General features: G+C 40.4%; 1 protein-coding gene across 1 annotated transcript in view; it reads right to left on the bottom strand.

Annotated features, from left to right (window-relative positions):
• The window catches only part of LRRC66 (leucine rich repeat containing 66), a 58716-nt gene extending 46956 nt beyond the window's left edge, over nucleotides 1-11760 (bottom strand). The window contains exon 1 of the mRNA XM_007955713.1: nucleotides 11274-11760. Within this exon, the coding sequence (XP_007953904.1) occupies nucleotides 11274-11760 (487 nt within the window). The remainder of the gene's footprint in view (nucleotides 1-11273) is intronic.
• Nucleotides 11761-12099: the final 339 nt, after the last annotated feature.

Below are 12099 nucleotides of genomic sequence, written 5' to 3'. Positions count from 1 at the left end.
TCTCTTTCAGGAGCATGTGTCTCTTTCAGCAACATGTCTTCCTCAGCCAGCAGTCAGAGAGAGACTTCCTCTGCCTCCAGGAGGCCTCCTTTGGAGCCTGGCCTGGTGGCCAAACTAACCAATCATAACTTCAGAATTCTAAGCACCTGAGAGACAGCAGGAACCTCCCAGAACATTGCTTTGTGTTGTGCCCAACAGGAATACCCCAGGTGGATAACTTTTACAATCAGGAGCTCCTCAGTTGCTCACAGCAAATTCCACCATAGAGTTTACAAAGACTTATGGCTAGAAAAACCACACTGAGTAGTTTACTACACCACACCCAGCAATCTCACTACTAGGTATATATCCTAGAGAAATAAGAGCTGTGACATGAACAGATTTACACACACCCATGATCACCGCAGCATTACGCACAATAACAAAAAGAAACAACCTAAGTGCCCATCAGTATATGAACAGATAAACAAAGTATGGTAAATACACACAACGTAATATTACACAACAGTAATGAATAAAGATGAATCTGTGAAACATTTCATGACATGGATGAATCTAGAGGACATTATTCTGAGTGAAATTTGTCACTTACAAGAAAGACAAAAATTGTATGAGACCACTACTATAAAAAGTTAAGAAAAATTTTACATGTAGAAAGAATCATTCTTTGAAGATTACCAGGGGTGGGAGAGGAAGGGAGAGTAAATCATTAACTACAGGGTAGACATGTATTAACTTGGATGAAGAGAAAGGTAATATACAATAAGAGGGAGGTCAGCATAAAATGATCGAGGCAAAGGAAGACTCTGGCAGACGCACAAGAGTTAAAGACAACAAAGGTAAATACTATTGCATACACAACCCTCCAATAACAGTAATAATCCTTGAGTGGATACCACCACTCATGTCAGTTTGTCATACTGTGGTGGCTTGCGTGTTGCTCTGAGGCTGGAGGCTATGCCACTAGTACTTCAAATACCAGCAGGGTCACCCATAAGGGACAGGTTTCAGTGGAGCTTCCGACTAAGGCAGACTGGGAAGAAGGATGAGGCAATCCACTTCTTAAAGGATTGGCCAATGAAAATCTTACGAATAGCAGTGAAACACTGTCTCATATACTACTGGAAAACATTCTGAATAGCAGTGAAACATTGTCTGATATAGCGTGGAAGATGAGCCCACGGAAGGCACTCAAAATATGACTGGAGAAGAGCTGCCTCCTCAAAGTTAAGTTGACCTTAATGATGTGGATGGAGTAAAGCTTTCAGGACCTTTATTTGCTGGTGGGGCAGGACTCAAAATGGGAAGATATAGTTGTAAACATTCATTAATAATTGGACCATGGAATGAATGTACTATGGATGAATCTAGGAAAATGAGAAGCTGTCAAAAATGAAATGGAACACATAAAGATTGATATTCTGGGCATTAATGAGCTGAAATGGACTGGTATTGACCATTTTGAATCAGACAATCATAGAATCTCCTATGGTAGGAATGACATACTGAAGAGGAACGGTGTCACATCTGTTGTCAAAAATAATGTTTCAAGAATTGTCCTGAAGTACAATGCTGACAGTGATAGGATAATATCTATACATTTACAAGGAAGACCAGTTAATGTGACTATTATTCAAATTTATACCAACCACTAAAGCCAAAGATGAAGAAATTGAAGATTTCTACCAACTTCTGCAGTCTGAAATTCAAACACATGACTTTTGATAGATGTATTGATAATTACTGGTGACTGGAATGCAAAAGTTCGAAATGAAGAAGAAGCATTGGTAGTTGGAAAATATGACCTTGGTAACAGAAATGATGCCTGAGATCACATGATAGAAGTTTGAAAGACCAACGACTTATTCATTGCAAATACCTTTTTCAACAACATGACAGCTATGGTACTTCAGTTTGTGTGTCAACTTGGCTAGGCCTGGTTGAGTGGCTGGCAGGCTGGATGTAGTATTCCTCATGATGAGACTGGTAATCAACTCCATGGTGTAATCTACTGGGAGCAGCTGAGTAGCTGCCTTAGGGAATGTGGTCTACTTCCTGTATATAAGCAGAAGCCTTGGGGAATAGCCTCTAGCTTATGGCACGCTTGGACCCTTCACGTAGCCATGTTGTTGTTCAGAAGCCTGCTATGCTCTGCCAACCTTGGGACTTACAATAGACTTAAATTAATGGCCTGCCATGTGGCTTGGTAACATTGGGGACTGTGCCTTTTTACTTGTCAACCTTGGGTTTGTCAGCCTCAGCAGCCAGCAGCTGTCTGAGTGAAGAAACGCCTCTAGCTCCAGTGGGCCGGGAGCAGGAGGCAGAGCTGGACCCCAAGTTTGAGGAGCTTTCACCCAGTCCCTAGAGCCTGGCACTTTGAACTTGGACTTAAAGCCTCCAAAACTGTGAGAGAATAAACTCCTGTTTGTTAAGGCCATCCCATTTGGGGTAGATTCTTGTCAGAGCGGCACTAGGTAACCAAAACAGCTATACATATGGACCTTGCTAGATGGAATACACATAAATCAAATCAAATACATCTGTGGGAAGAGGCAATGGAGAAGCTCAATATCATGAATCAAAACAAGGCCAGGAGCTAACTGTAATAGATGATCAATTGCTTGTATGCAAGATAAAGAAAAGTAAAAGAAGTCCATGAAATACAACCTTTATTTATCCTGCCTGAATACAAAGACCATTTGAAGAATAGATCTGACACACTGAACACCAATGTCTGAAGACTAGATGAGTTGTGGGATGACATCAAGAACATAATATATGAAGAAAGCAAAAGGTCATTAAGAAGACAGGAAAGACCAAAATGGATATCAGAAGAGACTCTGAAACTTGCTGTTGAATGAAGAGTAGCTAATGCAAAATGAAGAAATATTGAAATAAAAAAGAGCTGAACAGAAGATTTCAAAGGGCAGCTTGATAAGACAAAGAAAAGTATTATAATGAAAAGTGCAATGACCTGGAATTAGAAAACTAAAAGGGGAAAACACACTCAGCATTTCCCAAGCTGAAAGAGCTGAAGAAAAAATTCAAGCCTTGAACTGCAATACTGAAGGCAAAATATTGAACTATGTTATTATTGTTGTTATGTGCCATTGAGTTGGACCCAACTCATAGCAACCCCTCCTTGGGTTTCTGAGGCAGTATCACTATGGGAAAAGATTGCCCAACCTTCCTTCCGAGGAGTGGATGGTGGGTTTGAGCCACCAGCCTTCTGGTTAGCAGTCAAGTGCCTTAGGCACTATGCTACCAGAGCTCCCTTGAACTATGTAGGAAGCATAAAAAGAAGATGGAAGGAATACACAGAGTCACCATACTAAAAACATCATTGGTCAATGTTCAACTATTTCAGGAGGTAGCATTTGATCAAGAACCAATGGTATGGTACTGAAGGAAGTCCAAGTTACACGAAAGGAATTGGTGAAAAACAAGGCTCCAGGAACTGATGGAATACCCACTGACATGTTTAAAAAATGGATGCAGTGTTCGAGGTGCTTACTCATTTATACCAGGCAATTTGGAAGATGGCTTTCTGACCAACTGACAACCACAATATGAGTAGATACTTAGATAGACATGCAAGCTGAACAGGGGTGAGAATATACTCATGAATATATATAGGCTTGAGAGAGGATATTTCTACATTTGTACTTATATGTCCTGCAAATATATTCATGAGTATAGTAGAACATTGTTGTTGTTGTTGTTGTTATGTGCCGTCGAGTCGGCCCCGACTCATAGCGACCCCTCCTTGGGTTTCCGAGGCAGTATCACTACGGAAGTAGGATTGCCCAACCTTCCTTCCGAGGAGTGGCTGGTGGGTTTGAACCACCAGCCTTCTGGTTAGCAGTCAAGTGACTTAGCCACTATGCACCGGGGAAAAGTTATGATAACCTTTCAGCCATAACCAAACACCTTGAGGAAATGAGTTGTTGAGACTGGGGACTCAGGACCATAGTCTCTTGGGTCATCAAGGTCAATTGGCATATTATAGCCCACAAAGAAAATGTTCTACATCCTACTTTGGTGAGTACTGACTTTGACCTTAAAAGCTTCTTCTGAGTGGCCATCTAATGTGCAACTATTTGTCTCTCCCAATCTGGAGCCAAGGAGAGTGAAGAAAGTAAAAGATGCAAGGAAACAATTAGTTCAAAGGACTAATGGAACACATGAACCCCAGCCTTCATGACCATGAGACCAGAAGAATGTGATGGTACCTGGCCACCACCGCTGATTGCTCTGAAAGGGATCACAATAGGAGGTCCTGGAGAGAGTGGGAGAAAAACGTGGAACAAAACTCAAAATAATGAAAAAAGATCAGACTTGCTTGTCTGATAGAGACTGGTAGAACCTTTGGATGATGGTCCTTAGATAGCCTTCAGGCTTAGAAATGAACTAAACCCCATGGCTCAAGTTTCAGGCAATAATATACAGGTATATAAGGTGAACAATGGGAAGGTTGTGCAATCTACTTCTGTAGTGATACCGCCTCTGAAACCCAAAGAGGGGTCACTATGAGTTGGATCCGACTCCATAGCAGTGGGTTTGGCTTGGTTTTTAAGCTGAACAATAATACCAGGGATGTATGCACTCCTTATAACAATCAACCATATGAGATCAAAAGGGCAGCATTTGCCCAGGGATAAAGCTCAGAAGGCAGGAAGGTACAGGAAATAAGGACAAATGGAAATGGTATGCACAGGAAGGAAGTACAAAGAGTGCTGTTTATACTATGGGGATTGCAATCAATGTAACACAAAAATATGTGCAGAAATTGTTAAATAGAAAAGCATAATAAAAGGCTTTAGGAAAAAAATGGAAATAACCTGTGTGGTAGCTAAATTTGTATGTCAACTTGGCTGGGCCTGGTTGAATGGCTGGGCAGCTGGTGGTAGTTATTCCCCATGATGAGACTGGCAATCAACTCCATGGTGGGATCTACCACAAGCAGTTGAGTAGCTGCTTTGGGATGTGGTCTGCTTTCTGTGAGAAGCCTTGGGAATGGTCCCTAGCCTATGGCACGTTTGGACCCTGCATGTAGCTGTGTCATTGTTCAGAAGCCTGCCATGCTCTGCTGACCTCAGGACTTTCAATGGACTTGAATTAATGGTCAGCTGTGTGGTTTGGTAACATTGGGACTGTGCCATTTCATTTGTCAACTTTGGGCTTGTTAGCCTCAGCAGCCAGTAGCTGCCTGAGTGAAGAGAGGCCTCTAGCTTCAGTGGGCCAGGAGCAAGAGGCAGAGCTGAAGTCCAAGACTGAGGGGTTTTCACTGAGCCCCTAGAGCCTGGCACTTTGAACTGGGACTTCTAGCCTCCCAAACTGTAAGAGAATAAACTCCTGATTGTTCAAGCCATCCCATTTGTGGTATATTCTTGTCAGAGTGGCACTAGGTAACCAGAACAGAATACAGTACTAAGAGAGTGGGGTGCTGCTCTGAGATACCTAAAATGTGGAAACAGGAGTGGAGTGCATCCTTGACCTGAGACCCTGACAGAGAGACCCCGGCATACAGCATGAGAGATTGCAGGAGCAGAGCCAAGAGACTGGCAGAGAGATACCAGCAGAGAGACCAGTATGAAAAATGACAGTAGCAGAGCCCAGAGACCAGCATTGAACAGCAACAGGCTTACCAGCCCATGGAGGAGAAAGCCGGGTGCCATTGGGTAGGCAGTTTCCTGGTGGAGTGGGTTGTCTTCAGGCATTAATTGGTGAAGAAAATGGCTTAAAATGGAGTAGCAGGTTGGCTGGCTCATGGAGCAAGAAAGCTAAGTGTCCTTTGGGCAGAAAGATTTCCAGTGGAGTGGGTTGCCCTTGGGCATTAATCGGCAGAAGCAGAGAAACCAAGGAAATGGGCAGCAGAGCTGCCTCAGCCTCAAAGGGTAGGACCATGGCCTTTGGGGTGGAACCATCATAGCCCCCTAGGTTTCAAAGAGTTAGACCTTCACTAAATTGGTTCTGGAGTGTGGGGCTGCTCATTCATGTGAGCCAGTGGGATGGAGCCATAGCTGCTGCCCAAGAGTGAGGAAGCAGGGCTGCCATGCCCAAGAGGGAAAGGAACAGGGCCCACCAGGCCAAGGGGATGAGTTCACCATTTAGAGGAACTAGGTGACTGGAGCCACCTAGTGAGAGAGATCTGTACAGGTGGCAAGTTGACAAGGGGTGGAATTGTGGTAATTAAATTTGTATGAGCCTGGTTGAGTGGCTGGGCAGGTGGTGGTAGTTATTCCCCATGATGAGACTGGCAATCAACTCCATGGTGGGATCTACCTCAAGCAGCTGAGTAGCTGCCTTTGGGAACGTGGTCTGCTTTCTGTGAGAAGCCTTGGGAATGGTCTCTAGCCTATGGCATGCTTGGACCCTGCATGTAGCTGTGGCATTCAGAAGCCTGCCATGCTCTGCCGACCTTGGGATTTTCAATGGACTTGAATTAATGGTCTGCTGTGTGGTTTGGTAACATTGGGACTGTGCCATTTTATCTGTCAACCTTGGGCTTGTTAGCCTCAGCAGCCAGTAGCTGCCTGAGTGAAGAGATGCTTCTAGCTTCAGTGGGTGAGGAGCAAGAGGCAGAGCTGAAGTCCAAGGTTGAGGGGCTTTCACCCAGTCCCTAGAACCTGGCACTTTGAACTGGGACTTCTAGCCTCCCGAACTGTAAGAGAATAAACTCCTCTTTGTTCAAGCCATCCCATTTGTAGTATATTCTTGTCAGAGTGGCACTAGGTAACCAGAACAACCTGAATATTGTTGGATTAAATCAATTATGATATGTCTATAATAAAAGCTATTCAACTTTTTAAAACATTGTTTATGAGATTACTTAATGAGATAAAAGGTGTTCAAAGTATTCTGTGATCTGATGAGATACAAATTATAAATATTATGGACAGTGTGGTCCAATTTTGAAAGAAAAACATATATACAGGCATAAAGCCTGAAACTGACCAAACATGGAATCAAGATGTATTATTACTGGTGATTGGAAATTGGATACAAAGAAGTATCATCACTAGTTGGAAAATATGGCCTTGGTGATAATGATGATACCAGAGATCACATGATAGAATTTTGTAAGACCAACAACTTATTCTTTGCAAACATCTTTTTCCAAGAACATAACAGTGGCTATACATGAGGACCTTACCAGAGGAAAGACACAAGAATCAAAACAACTACATCTGTGTAACAAGGCAATGGAGAAGCTCAGTATTATCAGTCAAAACAAAGCCAACAGCTGACTGGAACAGACTAAAAACTGCTTATATGCAAGTTCAAGGTGAAGATGAAGAAAATTAAAAGAAGTCCATTAGGGCCAAAATACAACTTTTATTATCCAACCTGAATTTAGAGACCATCTGAAGAATAGATTAGATGCATTTTACACCAATGACCAAAAACCAGACAAACTGTGGGATGACATCAAGCATATAATACATGAAGAAAGCAAAGGATCATAACAAGACAGGAAAGGAAGAAAAGACTAAAATGGATGTCAGAAGAGACTCTGAAACTTGCTCTTGAATGGAGAGTAGCTAAAGCAAATGGAAGAAATGATGAAATAAAAGAGCTGAACCAAAGATTTCAAAGGGCAGCTTCAGAACACAAAGTAGGGTATTACAATGAAATGTGCAAAGACCTGGAGTTAAAAAACCAAAAGAGAAGAACATGCTCAGCATTTCTCAAGTTGAAAGAACTGAAGAAAAAAATCAAGTATTGAGTTGCAATATTGAAGAATTCTACAGGCAAAATACTGAATTATGCAGGAAGCATCAAAGAAGATGAAAGGAATACACAGAGTCACTGTACCAAAAAGAATTGGTCAATGCTCAACTATTTCAGAAAGTAGCATATGATCAAGAACTAGTGGTATTTAAGGGAGAAGTCCAAGCTGTACTGAGGGAATTGGTGAAAAACAAGGCTCCAGGAATTGACAGAATAACCATTGAAATGTTTTAACAAATGGATGCGATGCTGGAGGTGCTTACTTGTATATGCCAAGAAATTTGGAAGACAGCTACTTGGCCAACTGATGGAAATAGATTAATATTTCTGCCAATTCCAAAGAAAGATGATACAATAGAATGTAGAAATTATCAAACAGTATCATTAATATCACACACATGTAAAATTTTGCTGAAGATAATTTAAAGACAGTTGCAGCAATATATTGACATAGAACTTCCAGAAATTCAAGCTGGATTCAGAAGAGGATATGGAAGAAGGTATATCATTGCTAATGTTAGACAGATCTTGGCTGAAAGCAAAGAATACCAAAAAGATGTTTACCTGTGTTTAATTAACTATGCAAAGGTGTTTGTGTGGATCATAATAGATTATACATAACATTGCAAAGAACTGGAATTCCAGAACACTTAATTGTGCTTATGAGGAATCTGTACATAGACCAAGAGGCTATGGTTCAAATAGAACAAGGGGATACTGCATTTAAAATCAGGAACTGTGCATGTAATGGTTGTATCTTTCACCATACTATTTAATCTGTATTCTGAGCAAATAATCTGAGAAACTGGACTATATGAAGAACACAGCATCAAGATGGGGGAAAGATTCATTAACAATCTGTGATGTGCAGATGACACAACCTTGCTGAAAGTGAAGATGACCTGGAGTGCTTACTGATGAAGATCAAACACTACAGTCCTCAATATGGATTACACATCAACATAAGACAAAAATCCTCACAACTGGACCAATAAGCAACATCATAATAAATGTATTGAAATTGTCAAGGATTTCATTTTACTTGGATCCACAATCAACACCCATGGAAGCATAAGTCAAGAAATCAGACATCATATTGCAGTGAGCAAATCTGCTGCAAAAGAGCTCTTTAAAGTGTTAACAAGCAAAGATGTCACTTTGAAGTCTAAAGTGTGCCTGACCCAAGGCACGGTATTTGCAATCGCCTCATATGCACATGAAAGCTAGACAATGCATAAGAAAGACTGAAGAAGAGTTGATGCCTTTGAATTGTGGTATTGGTAAAGAATATTGAAAATACCATGGACTGCCAGAAGAACCAACAAATCTGTCATGGAAGAAGTGTAGCTGGAATGCTCCCTGGAAGTGAGAATGACCAGATTTCATCTCACCTACTTTGGTTGTGTTGTCAGAAGGAACTATTCCCTGGAGAAGGATATCTTGGTCAGTAAAGTGGACTGTCAGCGAAAGGAAGACTATCAGTGAGGATTGACACGATGGCTACAATGATTGGTTTAAGAATAGCAAGGATTGTAAAGCTGGAGCAGGGTTGGGTAGTGTTTTGTTCTGTTCTACATGGGTTTGCTATGAGTCCAAGCTGACTCAACAGCATCTAATAACAACAGGCATACAGAATAAATCAAGAATATATATTAAATGGTTGACTTTAATTTTCCCTTTAAATTTTTAAATGTTTTACAATTAACATATATTCCTTTAATACTACGAACAATACAATAAGATGTGATTAGTTTACACTTTGCCCTAAAAATAGTAAACAAATAACCACTGCTTTTATAGAAAATGGCAAGAAGAGAAGATCCCCACCTGTGATAGTTGGAGCTGTCTGTCAACTTGGCTAGACCACAGTTCTGTGTGGTTTAAGCAATTGTGATGTGGGTTGTTCCAATGATGGGATCAGATGTATATGTTTTGAGCAGCCAATCTATTGAAAGGGAATTTCCCTAGGGGTGTGGCCTGCTTCCAGTATATTTATGGACATTCTGGAAAAAGAGACACTCTTCTGTGGATCTGGATTCTGCCTACAACTGTCCGTGAGCGAACAATCCACCATTCAGCCTGGAGAATGTGGATTCATCATTCATTGGAGTCAACAGCCAGTAAACTGCCTGCCAACCTTGAGCTCCTCAGCCCCTGCAGCTGCGTTAGTCGCGAAAAGCCTCCAGCTTGACGTTTGATCCAAGAACTTGGACTTGCCAGCTTCTATAAGTGTGTGAGCCATTTTCAGATAAATTTCCCTTTCTCTCTCTCTCTAGGCTTTACTAGTTTTGTTTCTCTAGAGAAACCAATCTAACACACCACCCTTCTCACACAATTCTGCTGATAGACTGGAAGAGTCATTTCTTCACCTGCCAGCCTATTACTGCCAAAATGTTGCTTTAGGGGGGAAAAAAAAAAGAGCCAAAAGCTGGAAAAAGAGTAAAAAATAAAATAAGAAATGTAAGAACTGAAAAATTAGAGAAACTCAATATGTACAATTTGGGATGGAAAAAGGTTTTACTTCCTTTTCAGCATAATGTCTTACATAAAGTAGGTGCTTAGCAAGTAGTGTCCAAGACTAAAAACTAACAAGGAAAGGAAACTGTCTAGAGCTCTGGATTAGAAAAAGGGCACAGGAAGTTTTAAGTGAAATACTGGGCTGTGTTAGTTAAGAAAATCCTACATGAAAACTATTGCAAGTCAGAATGAATGAGAACTTAGTACACGAGGTGGATATGTGGAGTATATTTTGGTAGAAGCTCAGATAAAGATATGTGACTTAGATTTGATAATAAGAAAATTTACAGACAAAATATATTTGCTTATTTCTGGTCTACCTTTAGAGAATAAATAGCTAAGAAGAAGCAAAACGTATTCTAAGACAAAAACTATAAATATAGTAAACAAATGCAACCATTGCCCTTAGTTGGATACGACCCATAGCGACCCCTCCTTGGGTTTCTGAGGCAGTATCACTACGGAAGTAGATTGCCCAACCTTTCTTCCAGGGAGTGGCTGGTGGGTTTGAACCACAGCATTCTGGTTAGCAGTCAAGTGCCTTAGGCACTAGGCTACCAGAGCTCCCATAAATATAGTTGTTGTTGTTGTTGTTGTTATTTGCCGTCAAGTCGGCCCTATAGTAGTATACTTAATTTGAATTGTTAAATATTAGAAATATCTGAAATAGTTATTTTCTGTGCTTTCCTATATTTAGTAACAAATATACAATAATCAAAGTAGATCATTATAAAGTATGCATTATTAGCACTTACATACTTCCTCCCTTACCAAATCCTTAGAACATTAATTCAATTATGCTAATGGAGAGTTAATTGCATCGCCAATCAATCCCACATATTATAACTTCACATTTCAAATTCCACTAAGAAACTCCCTTAATTACATTTGCTCTTATCAAATTGCTTTATTTTCAGCTATCTTCCTCAAAAGTGAAAACAAACATGGGCTTCATTTTGATGAAACATTAACTCCCCACATATTCATTGTTGCTTTAGTTCATCTTTTAAAATTGTACTCACCTTTGGGCGTGTCACTGAGTTTATTTCTCTGAAGAATTAGCACCTTTAGAAATGGAAGGCCATATCTGCTTCTGTGGTGCTTCACCCACGAGGACTTAAGACCTGGTAGATCCAGTGAGATGAAGTGCATGGCATTATTGCTGAGGTTTAATATTTCCAACCCTTCTAAGGATGTCAGAGTGCTTAAGGTTATTTTTGGTATGAGGTTGTTGCTGAGGTCCAGATGCTTTATCTTCCATTCTTCTTTTTTCGTGGCAGACTGTAAGAGAAGTCTAAAGAAATTGAGACTTGCATCCACTGTAACTGATGCCTGTGATGTGTCTACATGCATAGCATGCTTTCTAGAAAAAGAACAATTTGGCAGAAGATACCCATTCCATTGACACTCAGAGTTGAGTAAAATATTGGTTTTTCTTGTTTTTGCCATTGTCCCAGTAAAGCAAAGACCTATAACCATGATAATGACACTGAAATGGAGGTTTTTCATAATGCCTAGAAAAAAGAAAACAAACTAGCTTATTCAAAATAACTACATAAACTCACCTACTTTGGTCATGTTGTCAATAATAATAATAATAAAATAATAACTACATAAAAACTAACAGCAAATAAGAAGCAGGTAATTGTTCAATTTAAGATTTAGGAAAGTTATCTAGCCTCAATTGCCAATTTAAGTGGATGTTTGACTTTTCAGAAATTACTGCATTAAAATGTAAGCCAACACAATGGTATTGAAAAAAAAAAAAAAATTACTGCCATCAAGTCTGTCCCGACTCATAACAACTCCTCTTGGGTTTCTGAGGTGGTATCTCTAAGGAAGTAGATT

The sequence above is a fragment of the Orycteropus afer genome, unplaced genomic scaffold, assembly GCF_000298275.1.
Source record: "Orycteropus afer afer isolate SDZICR_OR568_19922 unplaced genomic scaffold, OryAfe1.0 scaffold00532, whole genome shotgun sequence".
In the NCBI taxonomy this organism is placed as follows: domain Eukaryota; kingdom Metazoa; phylum Chordata; class Mammalia; order Tubulidentata; family Orycteropodidae; genus Orycteropus; species Orycteropus afer.
This window is presented reverse-complemented; position numbering and strand designations above follow the sequence as displayed.